Source organism: Vicia villosa, linkage group LG7, assembly GCF_029867415.1.
Source record: "Vicia villosa cultivar HV-30 ecotype Madison, WI linkage group LG7, Vvil1.0, whole genome shotgun sequence".
Lineage (NCBI taxonomy): Eukaryota > Viridiplantae > Streptophyta > Magnoliopsida > Fabales > Fabaceae > Vicia > Vicia villosa.
Window position 1 is genome coordinate 5,850,538 of NC_081186.1, and position 18,504 is coordinate 5,869,041.

An 18,504-nucleotide genomic window follows, 5' to 3' on the forward strand; every position below is an offset into this window, starting at 1 on the left:
TTTATCATCTCTATGATAGGAGTATCTCTTCTATATCATCACAAACAATCAATCAATCAAACTTTTTTTTGCCACAAGGCTGGCTAATCAATCAAACTTTTTCTTGCCACAAGGCTGGCTAATCAATCAAACCGTTTTACCACCGTACTGGCTGATTAATCAAAGTTTTTGTCACAAGGCTGACTTCATTGAAACTTTTGCCATGAGGCTGGCTGATTAATCAAAACTTTTTGTCACAAGGCTGACTTCATTGAAAGTTTTTGCCACAAGGCTGGTTAAACAACAAAAACATCTTTATCATTCTAAGCGCCATAAGTGGCACAGCCCAGGGCTTATAATGAAAAGATTTTCAAACAAAAAAATCAAACAGATGTATGTGATGATATAGATTAGATACATCGAACATTTAGATGACATTTGTCTCTTTTCCTTTGCTTCCACTAGCATAAGTGGGAACTACGATTGCTCTGACTTTCTCAACATCCCTTTGAGAATACGTAGGCACAAGGTCGTATCCTTGGCGAGCAAAACAAAACAAAAAAAACCATTCAAACCTTAGCACCCGTAGACCTCGAGCTACAGATGCTCTGATTCCCTCTAAGGGATATGTATGCAGAGGATCGCGATGATCTTTGCGAGCATAATCAAACAAACACCTTAGGTCCCACCTATTTCATAAGAACCTCTCAATAACATGGAATGAAAAACATAGCAAAGAAACCTATAGAGTACTATAGATACGTTGGGTGCTAATACCTTCCCTTCGTATAACCAACCCTCTTACCCAAAGATCTATCCCCCACTTTTTAGGTTATTGCAGCTTTTTTCCTTTTCCTACTTTGGAAACAATAAAAAGTTTGGTCGGAACAAAAGAAAAATCATTTTTTTGAGCACTCGAGCCCAAAGAAGGCATCAGGTGTCTCATCCCGAAAAAAGATAACGATTTTTCCCCGCGACACAGAGGACCTGGCGTAATTCCTCCTGCTGCTAATCAAGGTAATCCTCGTGGGCCTCCCCGGCCTACTCTTGAAGGACAAACCACACAACAAATCAGAAGGGCTGCTGCTATCCCCGTGTTGGAAGAGGACCGACATGAGGACTTGTTTCCTGAAAGTGAATGGGGGTTTCCACATGATGCTGGAAGAATGTTTAGAGGTCTGGAAGAGAGGATGAGGGCAATGGAAGGCCAAGGACTTGGTATGGATATCAGTGATTTGGGTTTGGTTCCTGGCGTCCGTGTGCCACCGAAATTTAAAGTACCTGATTTTGAGAAATACAAGTGGAATACTTGCCCCAAGACACATGTTTGAGCTTACTATCGCAAAATGCATGTATACTCTGAGGACGAAGGACTGTTGATGCACTTTATCCAAGATAGCCTGACTGGGGCATCCTTGGAATGGTATATGAGGTTGGAGAGAACTCACATCCGAAGTTGGAGAGACCTGGTTGAGGCCTTCATAAAGCAGTATCAGTATAATGTTGACATGGCACAAAATCGCACTCAGTTACAGAATCTATCCCAGAAAGCTAATGAGTCCTTCAAAGAATATGCACAGAAATGGCGCGAGTTGGCGGCTAGAGTCCAGCCACCTATGTTGGAAAGAGAAATGATGGACCTGTTCACCAACACTCTAGAGGGTCAATACTACTCCGCCTGCTCTGCATCCTCAAGTTTTGCCGAGTTGGTTATGATTGGTGAGCGAATTGAAAGTGGAATTAAGGCTGGTAGAATACAGAATCCGAGTGCTGCTAGTTCCTCCTCTGGGGCTGGTGGAAAGAAGCCATATAATGGGTTTGCTAAGAAAAGAGAAGGCGAGACCAGTGCCGCTTACTATGGTCAAGGCAAGGGCCATGCTTATCAACAAGTAGCTGCTATAACCATACCAAATGCTCCTTTTCAACAACATCAGCAACGAGGGTATGCTCCACGTCAATATCAACCGAAAGCACCTGAAAGAGTTTTTGATCCGATCCCAATGACATACGCACAAGTATTGCCATATCTCCTCGATTTGAAGTTAGTACAATTGAGAACTCTAGCCACTCCTGCTAAGTTGCCCGCTAATTGGGATGCCAATGCGAGATGTGAATTCCACTTTGGGGCACCTGGACATAGCATTGAAAACTGTAAAGCGTTGAAGCATCAGGTTCAAAATCTTCTGGACTCCAAGGCCATTGAGTTTACTCCTACTCAAGGACCTAATGTTGTTCAGAATCCTATGCCTCCCCATGGAACCCATGCGGCAAATGCTATTGAGGTTGTTGAAGATGCTCACCTGGTCAAGGATGTGATTGAATTGGGTTCATTGTTGCCATTATTGAAGAAGGAGTTGCTGAGAATGGGTCTATACGCTGGTTGTGGAGAGTTCTGTACTGATTGCATGGTCACTCCCTCAGTTTGTGATAAGGTGAAAGGTGGGATTCAACAGTTGATGGATAGTGGGTACCTAGAGTTTGAGCATGTGCGACGTCCTGAAATGGTTGAAAGCGAAGTTAATGTGGCATCCATCCCGTATACTCCTACCAAGATTCCAATTCCTGCCAGAGCACCTCCTTTGGTTATCACACTTCCTGGTCCTGTCCCATATACTAGTGAAAGAGCAATCCCATGGAATTATGGGGGAGAAGTTTTCTACCAAGGGGCCAAGTATGAGGTCAAAGCGCCGGTGGAGAAAGAGGATGTTGATAATGTTGTGGGCATTGGAAGAATGATGAGAAGTGGTCGTATTTTCAATCCTCCCCAGAATACTCGCGATGACAATGCAGAAGCTCTAGCTGAAGCAAAAGGGAAAAAAATGGTAGAAGATACAGTGGATCGGGGGCAAAACTCTAATTCTGAAGATACTGTGGCCAAGGAGATGGAAGAGTTCTTAAAGATCATCAAGAAAAGTGAGTATAAAGTGGTTGACCAGTTGAGTTAAACTCAATCAAAGATTTCGATCTTGCAGTTGCTCTTGTGTTCAGAAACACATCGAAATGCTTTGCTAAGACTTTTAAGTACTGCTTTCGTCCCTCCAGAGATCTCAGTGAATCAACTTGAAGGGGTGGTGTCAAACATCAATGCAGGTAATGGATTGGGATTCACCGATGCGGATTTGCCCTCCGAAGGTAGAAACCACAATAAAGCGTTGCATATATCAGTGGAATGTAAAGGGACTATGTTATCATGTGTTATCGTGGATAATGGATCATCTTTGAATGTGTTACCAAAGTCGTCCTTAATGAGGCTAGACTAGTCAGGTGTTGAGATAAGGCCGAGTGAATTGACGGTGAGAGCCTTTGATGGCTCGAAGAGATCAGTATTTGGGGAGGTTGACTTGCCGATAATGATAGGTCCTAAGCTCTTCACTATTACTTTCTTTGTGATGGATATCCACCCGTCTTACAGTTGTCTTCTGGGACGTCCATGGATCCATGCTGCTGGGGCCGTGACTTCCACATTGCATCAGAAACTCAAATTCGCGACTCAAGGGAAGATAGTCACAATATGTGGGGAGGAAGAACACGTGGTAAGCCATCTTGCGTCCTTCAGGTATATTGGCGTGGAAGGAGAGGTCCACGAGACGCCGTGCCAAGCCTTTGAGGCTGTCCAGACTATCAAGATCCCTTATGTTGAAAATAAGAAGCTGGGGGCTCCCATGTCTTCACTAAAGGAAGCTAAAGTTGTGGTTGAATCTGGTCATCCTGAAGGATGGAGCCGAGTCTTGGATCTACCAATCAAACAGGATAAATGTGGGATTGGATATCAGTTGGGTCAGAGTTCATCTAATGAGGCCTCCAAGAAGTCTGGGACCTTCGTTCCGATCAAGTTCTCTAGTGCTGGCATCGTCAAGGATCATATTTGTGCTGCTGATGAGGATATGGATAACGATTATGACATTGAAGAATGGATCAAGCCGTGTGTCCCAGGACAGAAGCTTCTCAACTGGTCGTCCGAGGACACCATCTCAATTGCTTCTGATCAAGAGTAATACTGTCTGTTTTTGATTATCATACAGTAATTCATGTGTTCTGCCCAAGACACAGTGAACACATGTAGGGCATCATTTGTTGTTTTTCAATGTTAAAATCATTAATAAAAGGACGTTTTTGCATTCAAATATTTCGTTCCCTGTCTTTCATTTTTACTTTTACATTTGTTTTAAACAAAAAAAAAATATATAAATGGCAACGTTTCTTATTCATAATCATCCCTCCATTCTAAAATAAAGCATAAATCATAATCCATGCAGATCCACCTCTCCTCCAGATTCTGTTGATAACGATCTTGCTATGCCTCGTTATGACTTCAACAATCCTATCTACACCGCCGAAGAAGGGGATGAAGAAGATTGTGAACTCCCTGACAAGTTGGCCAGACTGTTGAAACAGGAAGAGAAAGTGATCGAGCCGCATCAAGAGCCAATTGAGACGGTGAATCTTGGCACCGAAGAGATGAGAAGGGAGGTCAAAATAGGGGCTTCTTTGAATGAGGATGTGAAAGAGAAGTTGATTGGAATGTTGAAGGAATATTCCGATATCTTCGCTTGGTCTTACGAAGATATGCCTGGATTAGATACTGATATTGTCGTGCACAGGTTACCTCTTAAAGAGAACTCTCCGCCTGTCAAACAGAAACTCAGGAGAACACGTCCTGACATGTCCAAGAAAATCCAGGAAGAGGTTCAGAAACAGTTTGATGCAGGTTTTCTTGCTGTAACAGTTTATCCACCATGGGTCGCCAATATTGTGCCCGTACCTAAGAAAGATGGGAAAGTACGAATGTGTGTCGACTATCGAGATCTGAATAGAGCGAGCCCGAAGGATGATTTCCCGCTTCCTCACATTGATGTGTTGGTAGATAATACTGCTCAGTTCTCGGTTTTCTCCTTCATGGACGGTTTTTCTGGTTATAATCAAATAAAGATGGCGCCCGAGGACATGGAAAAGACAACATTCATTACGCCTTGGGGCACCTTTTGTTACAAGGTCATGCCATTTGGGTTGAAGAATGCTGGGGCAACTTATCAAAGGGCTATGGTGACTTTATTCCACGACATGATTCATAAGGAGATTGAGGTCTATGTGGACGACATGATTGCAAAGTCCCATACTGAGGAAGAGCACCTTGTCCACCTGAAGAAATTGTTTGAAAGGTTAAGAAAGTTCAGGTTAAGGTTGAATCCCAATAAATGCACCTTCGGTGTGAGATCAGGAAAGTTGCTTGGTTTCATCATAAGTGAAAGGGGTATTGAGGTCGATCCCGCCAAGGTAAAAGCTATACAAGAGATGCCTGAGCCGAGGACTGAGAAGCAGGTTCGTGGGTTCCTGGGAAGATTGAATTATATTGCAAGGTTCATCTCACACCTTACCGCCACGTGTGAACCTATCTTCAAGCTATTGAGAAAGAATCAGGCAATAAAGTGGGATAACAATTGTCAAAAGGCATTTGATAAGGTTAAAGAGTATTTGCAAGAGCCTCCGATCCTCATGCCTCCAGTGGAAGGTAGACCATTGATTATGTACTTGACGGTCCTCGAGAATTCAATGGGGTGTGTGCTAGGTCAGCATGACGAGTCCGGTCGAAAAGAGCACGCAATTTACTACCTTAGCAAAAAGTTTACCGATTGTGAATCAAGATACTCACTACTCGAGAAAACTTGCTGTGCTTTGGCATGGGCTGCTCGCCGGCTGAGACAGTATATGTTGACTCACACCACTTTGTTGATTTCAAAGATGGATCCGATCAAATATATATTTGAGAAACCAACATTGACAGGAAGGATTTCCCGTTGGCAAATGATCTTGACAGAGTATGACATACAATACACTACTCAGAAGGCTATTAAGAGCAGTGTGATTGCTGATTATCTCGCGCATCAACCTGTGGACGATTACCAGTCTATGTACTTTGAGTTTCCTGATGAGGATATAATGTGTGTGGCAGAGACTTCCAAAGGTCAAGATCAAGAGGAGGGACCTGAACCAAGGGCGCGATGGACGCTCGTGTTCGATGGTGCCTCGAATGCATTGGGTAATGGTATTGGGGCTGTGCTCACTTCTCCGACAGGTTTTCATATTCAATTCACGACCAGGATTTGTTTTGATTGTACTAATAATGTGGCTGAATATGAGGCGTGCATATATGGTATTGAGGCCGCCATTGAATTGAGGATCAAGAATCTCGCAGTGTATGGAGATTCTGCTTTGGTGATTAGTCAGATCAATGGAGATTGGGAAACGCGCCATCCCAACTTGATTCCTTATAGAGAACATGTTGTGAAACTGGCTCAATATTTCGATGAGATCACTTTTGATCATATCCCTCGAGAGGAAAATCATTTGGCTGATGCCTTGGCCACTTTAGCGTCCATGTTCAAAGTCAAATGGGATAACAAAGCGCCCTCAATCGTGATCAAAAGGTTGATGAGCCTGCATTCTGTGGTGTTACTGATAATGTGCCGGATGAGAAACCATGGTTTTATGACATCAAGAAATTTCTGGAGACCCAAGAGTATCCTGAGGGTGCTTCCCTTACGGATAGGAAAACTCTAAAGAGACTATCTGCCAAGTTCTTCATTGCTGGAGGTGTGTTGTATAAGAGGAATTTTAATTCTGTGTTGCTCAGATGCGTGGATAGACACGAAGCATCGAAGATCATGCAAGAGGTACATGAAGGGTCCTTTGGTACACATGCAAGTGGGCACACCATGGCTAGAAAAATATTGAGAGCGGGTTATTATTGGTCGACCCTGGAACACGATTGTTTCAACCATGTGGTGGTATGTTACAAATGTCAAGTGTATGCAGATAGGGTTCATATACCTCCGGTTCCTCTGAATGTGTTCACATCTCCTTGGCCGTTTGCTATGTGGGGCATCGATATGATTGGGGAAATTAAGCCCACCGCCTCTAACGGACATCGCTTCATCCTCGTTGCTATCGACTACTTCACCAAGTGGGTTGAAGCTGCTTCTTATGCAAATGTCTCCAAGCAAGTAGTGACTCGCTTCATCAAGCACCATATAATTTGTCGTTATGGGGTTCTTGAGAGAATTATCACTGATAATGGATCCAACCTCAATAATAAGATGATGAAGGAATTATGCGAGAATTTCAAGATCACGCATCATAACTCCTCCCCGTATAGGCCAAAGATGAATGGCTCAGTTGAAGCGGCCAATAAGAATATCAAGAAGATTGTGCAAAAGATGGTGGTCACTTATAAGGATTGGCATGAGATGTTGCCCTTCGCTTTACATGGATATCGTACTTCGGTACGTACTTCCACAGGGGAAACTCCCTTCTCGTTAGTATATGGCATGGAGGCGATTCTTCTGGTTGAGGTCGAGATTCCTTCACTAAGAGTATTGACAGATGTGAAGCTCAGTGAAGTTGATTGGGTTCAGACCAGATTTGATCAACTGAACCTCATTGAGGAAAAAAGACTACCAGCCATATGCCATGGGCAAGCCTATCAAAAGAAGATGAAGAGAGCCTTCGACAAGAAGATTCGTCCTCGACACTTTCAGGTTGGTGACCTTGTGCTCAAGAAGATCCTGCCTATTCACAATGATCCTAGGGGAAAGTGGACCCCGAATTACGAAGGGCCTTATGTCGTAAAGAAAGTCTTCTCAGGTGGCGCCATGATCCTCTCAACTATGGATGGCGAAGACTTCCCACTTCCCGTGAATGCCGACGCAGTTAAAAAATACTTCGCATAGACCTGATCAAAATAAAATAAAAGAAAAGGAAAGATCAGGAAAAAGAATGAAAAATAAATAAAGTACACCCGCTAAGTTGAAAACCCGAAAGGGCGACTTAGGCAAAAAAGGGGTCCTGGTGGATTGACAACCCGAAAGGGCGGTCCAGGCAAAAGAGGGACAAAAAGCGAATGGCTGCGTCGTGCATTAGATCTGTGAGCATAGCTTGGTCACCACATTGGAGGATTCAGAAGGGTAAAAGATCAATTCATTCATCCATTTCGGAAAGCAAAGCAGAAGGAATATTGAAGATCTGCAAGGCATATCAAGATTGGAACCCAATGGAATCTGTGCTTACGTTGTCATGTTTGTAAATGCTATTTGTTTTCCTTTTTGGTGGCCACCTCTTTAAGGGAGCCACTTCCTGATGTACTCGCCTATGTTAGGCATTTCTCGTCATTAATAAAATACATTTCACTCAAGAAAATTTCTACATCATTTTATTTTTACCGTTTTGTTTGCAAAAACGTCCAATTATTTTGATAAGCATTGCATTTCTAACATCGAAGTCCTACAAAAGGAATATGGTCTAAAACAGATAGAATTGCTTAAAGACTTTGAGTACTTGGGATGGTGGACGAGGTAAAGCCATCATACCTGGGGCATACTTGTTTGGCTTGTTTTGCAGGAACCTCTCATCATTCAGCATAGTCAGATGCCAGTACCTACGCTTCAAGAAGTGTCAACCGGACATCCCTTTTGAGATGGGGCCCAAAGATCATCTTTCCTACAAATACCAGAGTTTATTTCTCTGGAAAGCTCTCATCCAAGATTCAAAGGCTCCGCAGTGTTGATTAGATTCCCTTATTCTTCGACAAAGATGTGGAATTTCAAAGGGGGGAGGTGCAATCTTCAAGTTTCCGAATATGACGATGGTAATGCCTCTCAAAAATGCCATCATGCTTCCTTCCGCCCAAGTCTCTTGGTGTGATTCATCCACCTGCAGAATTTGCATTGGGAATGGTCGAGAAATCATCTAGTGTGACCGTGCAAGGTCAAGAAAGCGGAGAGAATCCCCCACAAAGTTCTTCGGACAAAAGGCTCTCTCCAATGTTCATTCATCCTCTTTTACATATAGTAATCATTGCATTCACATTAAATCTACAAAAACGCGTAGCATTTCCATGAATATGGAGCATTACGCCATGGAAAAATTCAAACATGCATCAATGCATAAGCCAAGTTTGTATGTGCTTCCAAGGCACAAGGTAATATGTCCCCAGAAGAAGTCTCACTTCCTCCCTCCAAGGTGGGTTGGATACAAAGGTAGTCTTTATCAGTGTCATTGTTTCTTTGGTTATTTTCCACTTGCCGAGTTCAATAAAGTCCAATGACTATTGGCATACCTTTTCAGATCCGGAGTCACGCTACGATTGTGTCTTCTTATTTTCAAAGTCTAACCAAGGTTAGCAATCTGTTTCAAAGTCTAACTAAGGTTAGCAATCTACTTCAAAGTCTAACTAAGGTTAGCAGTTTGGTAGAGTCGTCCAAGGATGGTTCTTCCTTGTGGAGTCATGCTACGGTTGTGTCTTCTCATTTTCAAAGTCTAACCAAGGTTAGCAATATTTTTCAAAGTCTAACTAAGGTTAGCAATTTGGTAGAGTCGTCCAAGGATGGTTCTTCCTTGTGGAGTCACGCTACGGTTGTGTTTTTTTTTCAAAGTCTAACTAAGGTTAGCAATTTGGTAGAGTCGTCCAAGGATGGTTCTTCCTTGTGGAGTCACGCTACGGTTGTGTTTTTTTTTTCAAAGTCTAACTAAGGTTAGCAATTTGGTAGAGTCGTCCAAGGATGGTTCTTCCTTGTGGAGTCACGCTACGGTTGTGTCTTCTCTTTTTCAAAGTCTAACTAAGGTTAGCAATTTGGTAGAGTCGTCCAAGGATGGTTCTTCCTTGTGGAGTCACGCTACGGTTGTGTCTTCTCTTTTTCAAAGTCTAACTAAGGTTAGCAATTTGGTAGAGTCGTCCAAGGATGGTTCTTCCTTGTGGAGTCACGCTACGGTTGTGTCTTCTCTTTTTCAAAGTCTAACTAAGGTTAGCAATTTGGTAGAGTCGTCCAAGGATGGTTCTTCCTTGTGGAGTCACGCTACGGTTGTGTCTTCTCTTTTTCAAAGTTTAACTAAGGTTAGCAATTTGGTAGAGTCGTCCAAGGATGGTTCTTCCTTGTGGAGTCACGCTACGGTTGTGTCTTCTCTTTTTTCGAAGTCTAACTAAGGTTAGCAATTTGGTAGATTCATCTACGGATGTTTTCTTCCTTGTCGAGCCACGCTACGGCTGTGTCTCTTTCTCAAAGTCTAACTAAGGTTAGCAATTTGTTTGGACCACCTTCGGTTGGTATCTCTTGATCATATTCGACGCTCTTTTGTTGTACCACATAATGCAAATTTTGATGGTACTTTCGGGTATTCAATCCACTCGCACCTCAAATGTCCGAAACTCAAGATGTTTGTACATTCAGGTCCACGAAGATTGAATAGGGGCAGCTGTTGCACCCCAAAATTTGCCCATTTATTTATTCCCCAATTGACCTTCACATTATATTCAGGTGCATACCTCATTTAGGCCATTCATCCATTATATTCATCCATATCATGGTTACTATCCAGAATTGACATGAAAAGAGCTTCTGTAGAAGAAATTCCTGATCAAAGCAAGAGGAGGTTTGAAGTCTGATTATATGGCCTCATTTCCATTGAAGTTATCCTAAAATCAGGGTTTTATTCTCTTCGAATCAAAGCTCAGGTTAAAAGATACAAGCTTCAGATCCATCAGAGTCTCCAAATTAGGGTTTTGACCAAAGTCAACCCTGTTGACTTTTTGGTCAAGATTTAATCAGGAAAATGATTGTGGATGCAAAATATGGCTGTCTGAAAGAAATGTCATTTACTGAGTGGTTGAAAATGGATTGAGAATCGGGTCAAAAGCGGATTAATCGGAAAATTCATCTGAAATCAGAAAAATCAGGAAATGTTGACTTTTTGGTCAAAGTCAAAGTCAACTGTCAAATCTAGACTTTTGGTGGAAAATCAGTTAAAGAAAGTCAACGGAATAAATAAAATCAAGAAAATGTCAAAACTACCAAAAATGGCAAGATGGTTGAAAATGAGAGTTTCCATAAGAGGAAACTTTGATACTTAGAGAAATTTTGAGGACTTTGACAATGGCTGGACAGCTGACTTCATAGCTATTTTACACATGGAACTGGGCATAATTTCAGGAAGATTTCAACATGAAAAATCCTCAGATCATAGCACGCTACGATTCTCTAGTTGGAAGTTTTCTCATTTGAGGCCTGGTTAGAGAGATAAAAGGATGGGAAGTTGGAAGAAACACACTGAATCTATGTTCAATACTTAGAAAAAATTTTGAGGTTTTAAGATTGATTGAACAGCTGACTTTATGGCACATTTACACGTGGCATTTGGCATCATTTCAGAAAAATGTCAACATCAATGTTGTTCATCTCATGGGGATGAACAACTTTGTAGTTGGACATTTCCCCAATCAAGGTTTGGATCAAGAGATATGTTCATTGGAAATTTGCAAATCATCAATGGATCAAGACAAGTTGACAGGCCTGTTCCTTGACCAGCGTGAGCATTTAATCAAACATGTGGTGTGTAAGATTGGAAGTCAGTTATAGAGCATTGCATGAGTCACATAAGTTCAAGCCTAGTACCATTCTACTCTACTCCATGTCATCTACCCAATGAGCCAAGATTCAAGTCATTTGGACAAGCTTTGAACAAATTACAAGCCCTTGAAGTCACTGCTTTCGCAAATCTTACATCATGCGTCTTGCAGAGCCAAAATTTTGGGCCGCGCGTATCATATTCACGAACATGTGGTGTGCCAAATGTAGGGATGATTTTAGAGGATTGTGGATCTTTTCTGGGTTTGATTCCAAGTCTATGGTGTTCTACTACATGCCCTCTTTCTAACAAGATACAAATGAAGACAATTCGGTGTGCATAGGCCAAGATATGAGCGCTCAAAGTTGTGCCCTGAATGAACCACACTTTTGCCATGAATGGAAGGCAAATTCAAGTCAGGTGCGCCAGGAACATGCAGTGAGGTACTATCGTTTGGCAAGCCATTTTTTAGGTGCTGCGAGTGTTTTCTCTCCAACTTGCCAACATGAAGATTGTTCCATCAAATACTCTCTTCCATTTGATCATAAGGTTAGACGGATCAGATGCTCATGCACCAATATATGTCAACACAAAGTCCACTAGTTGGGATGGTTTAAAAAAAAATGGCAAAGCATCTTACCATGTACCAGCACCATACCATAAAGGGCCATGCAAATTACTGTACACGTGAAAAGCCAGGAAAGAGTTACTACAAATACCAACCCTTGTTCACTAAGTTTGTGAAAGAGAAGTCCCACTCCAACAAAACTCACACTATGCACACTCACCTCACCCTATAAAACCAGAAGCACACCCTCATTCTAGAGATTCACGATTCATTTCCTCTTCACTCTCTCCAACTTCACACTTCATACTCTTCTCTCATCTTTCTCCTTTCTCTCTCGTCTCTCTCTCTCTCCACCTTCAACCAACCATCATCTTCATCATCCACCACCTCTCACCATCGTAACTAACTCCCTCTGATCCGTAATCACCACCACTGCTCCTCCTTCGTGCTCCAACCTCCGCCATCACTGCAGTGACTACCGCGCCTCTGTAGTTATCAAGCTCCCATGGATTACAGCGTTTAACCGGAATCTTCGTCATCGTTAACGCGTTTTTGCAAATCCAAATCAAGACACGCGCCAAGGAGTGCAAGGATCTCGAAGTTTTCTGAAGATTTCGATCCAAGATTCTGAACAAGTGAGTATCTAAAACCTTCTCAGCATCTTAGATCACATGCGGTAGTTCATGCATCGGTTTGTTTATCTTGAAGCTTGCAAGTTCTGATTCATGTTAAGTCATGAGGATGTATGTTTTCATTAAGTGTTATGGTTATACTTGAGTATGCGTGAATCTTGATGTTGCCGTGCCGTTAGCGTGCGTTTTGACAAATGCTAGAGGTTAAGATTAAACACCACTGTGTTTGCAACTGTGTGATGTATCATATGCGTGAATCTTGAACTCGTTCGTTTCCATGAAATATGAAATGTTTGGATGTTTGAACGATATATCTGAATTCTACGTTTCACGAGGATCTTTGTTGTGTAAGCTGCATACGCTTTGGTGAAATTTCAAGAAGTTAGGATCTCGTATTTGCTTTCGGTTTGCACGATAGAATAGGGATTAGGGAAAACTAAGAGTGGATCTGGAATCTAGGGAAGAAACCGAGCAAGATGATGGTGAATTCATTTTTTTGGCACAAGTGGCGGTGGTCGGCGGTGACGGTCACCGGAGAAGACGACCGGAGCCCTAGCTCCGGCGTCTGACCGTTTCTTTTTTTTTCTTCTCAGGGGGTACGCGTGGCAGCACGCGTCTGGCTCTTTCCCAGCTTTTGCTATTTTGTCTTTACTCAAATGATTGTGTAATGAGGTGGAGCGAGCTTATTCGTCCTTGAATTCCATTTCTTATTTCGTTTTGTCATTAGAACGTTGTGTGTTAAATTCTGATTGGTGGTGCTTTTTTTTTAAGTCTTGTGTTACCAATTGATTCTATCTTGTAACATAATGCTGCATGTAGTCAGTAATAATATAGCATGCTGATGTAAAAAAGGAAAACCATATGATAAAAACAAATACACATGCTGAGTGGATAATTTGATATATATAAAAAAAAGGGATAGTGAATTGAAATAATGGTAATGCAATGGGTTGAATCTGGGCTTCGGTGTTGCAATGGGCCTTGCGCCGTTTTTGATTTTTCCACCCCCTGAGTTAGGCCCAGTTTCAGTCATAACATGAAATCAGTTCATTTCTAGTTACTAATTCACCCCCGTTGACTGAATAAAAAAACAACAAATAGTTCTTCTTTTATTTTCATTGCTTGTTAAATTCAATTTTGCTTAAACCAAAAAGTTATAAAAAGATTTTTTAACCAATTAGATTTTTAGATTTGTATAGATTTTATTTTAGAATTTAATTGTTGATTTTCTTCAAGTTGTGATTGGTACATAATAGTAAAAATAAATGCATAGTTTTTTGGTTTTAATACTTAAAAATAGTTTTAAACATGATAAAAAATAAAATTTCTTGTGAATATTTTCTTGTTTAGTTTAGATTTTAATTCTTGCTTTTTTGTGTGAGTATTTTCTATGTTTCGCAAATACCAAAAATGCCCTCAGTTGTTAAAACAACTCTTTTTTAGTTAATCTCCTTTAGATTTTAGTTTAGACTTTAAATAGGAATTAGAATAACTCTAGGTTTAGAAATTAGGCTAGTCCCCCTTTTCATTCTTTTTCTTTTCAACATTAAAAACACTTAATAAATACTTGAAATAAATTCGCTTAAAAAATACAAAGAAAATATCTAAAACATTAATAAAAAAAGTGAAAATCATTAAAAAGGGAATGGAAGCTTGAATCCCCCTTGCTTTAGGGAACCATTCAAGTGCTTGGATCTCCCTTGCTTTAGGGTTCCATTCGGGCGTAAGTTCCCAAATTCTAAAAGACACAAACCAAAGAGTAACTTGAGTTTCCCTTGCTTTAGGGATTTTCTCGAAACGCTCAAACTCTCTTCTATCTCTCGCCCTCGTGGCATTCTTAAGAACATGTTGAATCCATTCCATAATTAGGCGTATAAGTCTCCGAAGGTCGAGCATCGTGGAGTGCGACTTTAGCCTCTGTTCACCTAAAAAACACAAAAACATAGAAAATATGGAGCCGAACTACGGTCGCTCTGATTCCTTGTAAGGGATACGTAGGCATTGGGTCGCGGGGCCTAAGCGAGCACACTTGTAAATAATTCCTTCTTTTCCCCGTATTTCTTTTGCATTCATTCGCATTTAGGTTTTAGACATTAGACACCCTTTAGATAGAAACAAACATAGGTGGATACCATCGAGTACGATGGGCGTGAGGGGTGCTAGCACCTTCCCCTTGCGTAACCGACTCCCGTGCCCTGTTCTCTGGTCGAAAGACCTTGTTCTTATTCTGAGTTAGGTTTCCTGGTATTCCTTTCCCTTATGTGATAAATATATTGGTGGCGACTCTGATTCTATTTTTCGCGGTAGCGACACCTACAGGCTAGGGATGAAAGACATAGAGATGGGAATCCAAACCCTACAAGTTAAAGGGTGCGCGGAAACAAGTCAGTAGATCTCATAGCCATCGAGAGGCCAATCGAACGCATGCTAATGAAGTTGTCCTTTGTATGAGGGATGTGATTTTTTTTTAGAAATAGAATCCCCGCAGGCTAGGGGACATGTAGATGTAAGCACATGGTGACTGTTCAAAGTAGTCACTGGATCGCATGGCCATCGAGAGGCCAATCGACGTGCGTTAACGAAGATGTCCTTCATGGGAAGGACGCATAGTTGTAAAATACAAAGATATAAAAGGAAAATCCCCACAGGTTAGGGAGTGCGTTGATGCGGGCGCGGAGTGACCGTTCATGACAGTCACTAGGTCTCATGGCCATCGAGAGGCTAATCAACATGCACAAATGTAGATGCCCTTCGTGGGAAAGGCATGGTCTTGGAAATAGAGTCCTTGTAGGCCAGGGAACGCGTAGGAACACTTGTAAAAATTAAAATGCAAGGCATTCGCAGTATATAAATTGCACACATATAATAAGCACGTAAGCACATAAGCCCTAGGTTCATAGGTTCGACGCAACGGCTTAGGGTGCCTACCCTTCCCATTGGTATGTTCTAGAAGGTCTCATGGGGTCGTTCGTAGCCGCCGAGACTTTTTGTCTCTTTGGATTTTAGAACAACTCATTTATCCATGAGGTTCGAGTTTTAGGGGTAGGTTCCTAGAGAGATCAGCCAAATACCAAGTCCAGCCCTCAACAAGGTCAAGCCTCGTATCAGACCTTTCCGGATATTCAACCCACTCTGAGTGGAATTATAATAAGACTCGTAGGCGATGTAGTTCCCCTCTGGTCTTAAATATAACTCCCACGCTTAGGTTTAACGGCAATTTATATACAACCCAAAAATGCAATAAAAGTAACAAATATTCAAATAATCAAATATTTAATTAAAATTGCTATAAACAAATTAAGTTGTAAATAATTAAATAAATAAATAAAATTAAACAATTTAAATATTTATATATAAACCATAAACCCTGGAAATTGCAAATAAATATATAAATAAATATTTAAATATAAAAGGAAAGAAATAAAACCTAAACCCTAATTCACAACCCTAATTTTGGCAAATTTGCCAAACCCTAAAAAAGTTTGCCAAAAACCTAAAAAGGTTTGCCAAAACCTAAACCCTGCCAAAACCTAGGAGCGTAATAATTTACAGTTTTGTTATCACTATTCCCCAGTGAAGTCGCCAGCTGTAGCAACCTGCCCTAAAAATTAAAGGTTTAGAGTCGCCACCTATTCTGAAGGGAGAATAGGAAACCCTACGTAGTTTAGAGATCAGGGTAAGTTATTATAATCAGGTCAACGGAAGGTGTTAGGCACCCTCAACCCTTTCCCATGGATTTGAATCTAAGTTAACAGTTTTATGGCTAAACTAACTAGGTTAATAGCTAAGGAATTGAATAGGGGAAAATTGAAATTTTAGGGAAGGGGACTCGCCTTGGTTATCCAAGTGCCTACGTATCTCCTTAGGGAGAATCAGAGTCAACGTAGTTCGGGCATAGGGTTGTACGCCTTTGAATTAGTATGAGGTTGTTTGAAGGCTTTTTGAATGGCCTATCGTAGTTTGAATTTGATCTGAAAGGCTTTTTGAATTGCCTGATTGAAAAGGATGAAAATCCGTAGTGTCGTGGTTTAGTGTGTTTTGAAGGTTTGGCATACAACCCTGATTTGATATGTCACCGTTAGATGCGATGATCAATAGATTTGATCAGTATAGCTAACGGATTAGTGGACATTCTTGGTTACTCTGATCGATAGATTCGATCGTCGTAGGAAGCAAATTAAATGTATTTTAATAAATTTTATGTTTTATTCTTTTATCCCTCGTCTAATGCGACTAATAGCTTTAGTCGGGTCGAGGAGAGAATTATTCAAGAATTAATTAAATTAATATTTTTTGCCAAATGGGAAATGGGATTGGGCAAATCCTAATATGTTGATGACCTTTCTACGGTTCTGTCATACCCCAATTTTTGACCCTAAGATCCTGCATCTCAGGCTCTGCTTAAATCACATCAAGATCATTTATGAGGTTCTCTGGTGCCTATTTCTTTTCTAGCTCACCTTCAGGGGAAGCACCAAGCATCTATTTGTTCGTTCTTTATTATTTATTTCTATTATGTTTCACTAACCATTAATCAAAATTCGAAAAAATGTCTTGTTTACTTTTGTTTCTTTATCAGATGGAGTTAGAGGATCAAGAAGTTCAGGTGATGTTTCTAATCAAGGTTTGAGAAAGGTATGCAAAGTGGGTTGTTTGTAATGGATTTCTTCAATCATAAGTCGCTTGAAAATTTAAAGACATTCATATTCTTTCAATGAGATTCACAAATTCAAAATCAAACGGAAAGAGAATTATTTTGTTGCTTGAAGCGAGGTCAATATTCTTTACCATACTTTGAAGATTGTAAAGAAACTCTACCAATCTAATTCATGATTTGAATTCAAAGTTTACATTCAAAATGTAAGGGTTTCGATTCAATGTCTTTCAACATACAAGTTCCAACTCCAAAATACTTCAAGGATTACAAGGTTCAAAGAATCCAATTTTCTTCAAGTTAAAGCTTCAAAAATACAAGATGGATTCAAGGTTCCTATACCAAATTACAAAGTTTCTTATCCTACAAGAAGCATAATTTGAGATTTCCTATGGTCTAAGATTCAAAGAACAAATTCATGGCAAAACTCTTGGTTTACAACTTCACAAGTCTACCATTTTCTTCTAAGCTTCATGGTTTGGCATCGGGTTCACCTCCTCCTTCAAGAAAAATTCACATCTCATCATCATATGAAAAAAAATGAGAAAAATGAAGAATTAATAATTTCAACAAAAATCATTCATACACCAAAGTACAAATCCAGGCCCATTCAACACAAAATAATAAGAGTCTCACAAGTAGTAAAAACAAGAGGAAGATTGGATTGAAAGAATCAGATTCTCGTATTGGGCTTTCAAGCAAAAAAATATCATTTCATCTGAAATTATTTCTCAGCCCAAGATTCACAGCACAAACTCTTTATCTGAGCACTATATAAGCATTGACTCACACTGACAGAAGGGACTTTTGGTCAGACCTTTTCAGAATCACTCAAAACAAAAAATCAGAAATGACTCACCAGAACCTTTAAACACCCGCCGGACCACCACCGGAAATCACAAACCACCTTTTGAACCTCGCCGGAATCCGCCGTGCCTGGGCTTGAACCACCACGCCCGAGTTCATAATCTCCACCGTTTTCTTCACTTCTTCATTCCAAAAGGTTGAGAATGAGTCTCTGATAACGATTCCGTCCTTTGATTACTAATTTCTGTGATATTTACTTGTGTTTAGAACGAAAATCACAAGCACTTTCTCTTTAGATCTGTGCTTGTGAATTTATTTTCTGATAAAACTAACACTGGATTCAAAGAGAGGAGAAGAAACCGAACGCAAATATGTAAAAAGATTTGAGTTCTGATTTTCTTTACCTCCGGCCACCGCGCCAGAGAAGCTCCGGCCGCCATGAGCTTTATGCGAGCCGCCGTGAGTTCATG

The 18,504-nt window shown here is 40.8% G+C and overlaps 1 protein-coding gene across 1 annotated transcript; it reads left to right on the forward strand.

Moving 5' to 3' along the window:
• The first annotated feature begins 1,325 nt into the window (after positions 1 to 1,325).
• Positions 1,326 to 3,239, forward strand: LOC131618617 (uncharacterized). The gene is made up of 2 exons (XM_058889800.1): positions 1,326 to 2,892; positions 3,022 to 3,239. The coding sequence occupies exons 1-2, from the start codon at positions 1,326 to 1,328 to the stop codon at positions 3,237 to 3,239; spliced, it is 1,785 nt and encodes a 594-aa protein (XP_058745783.1).
• The last annotated feature ends 15,265 nt before the right edge of the window (positions 3,240 to 18,504 follow it).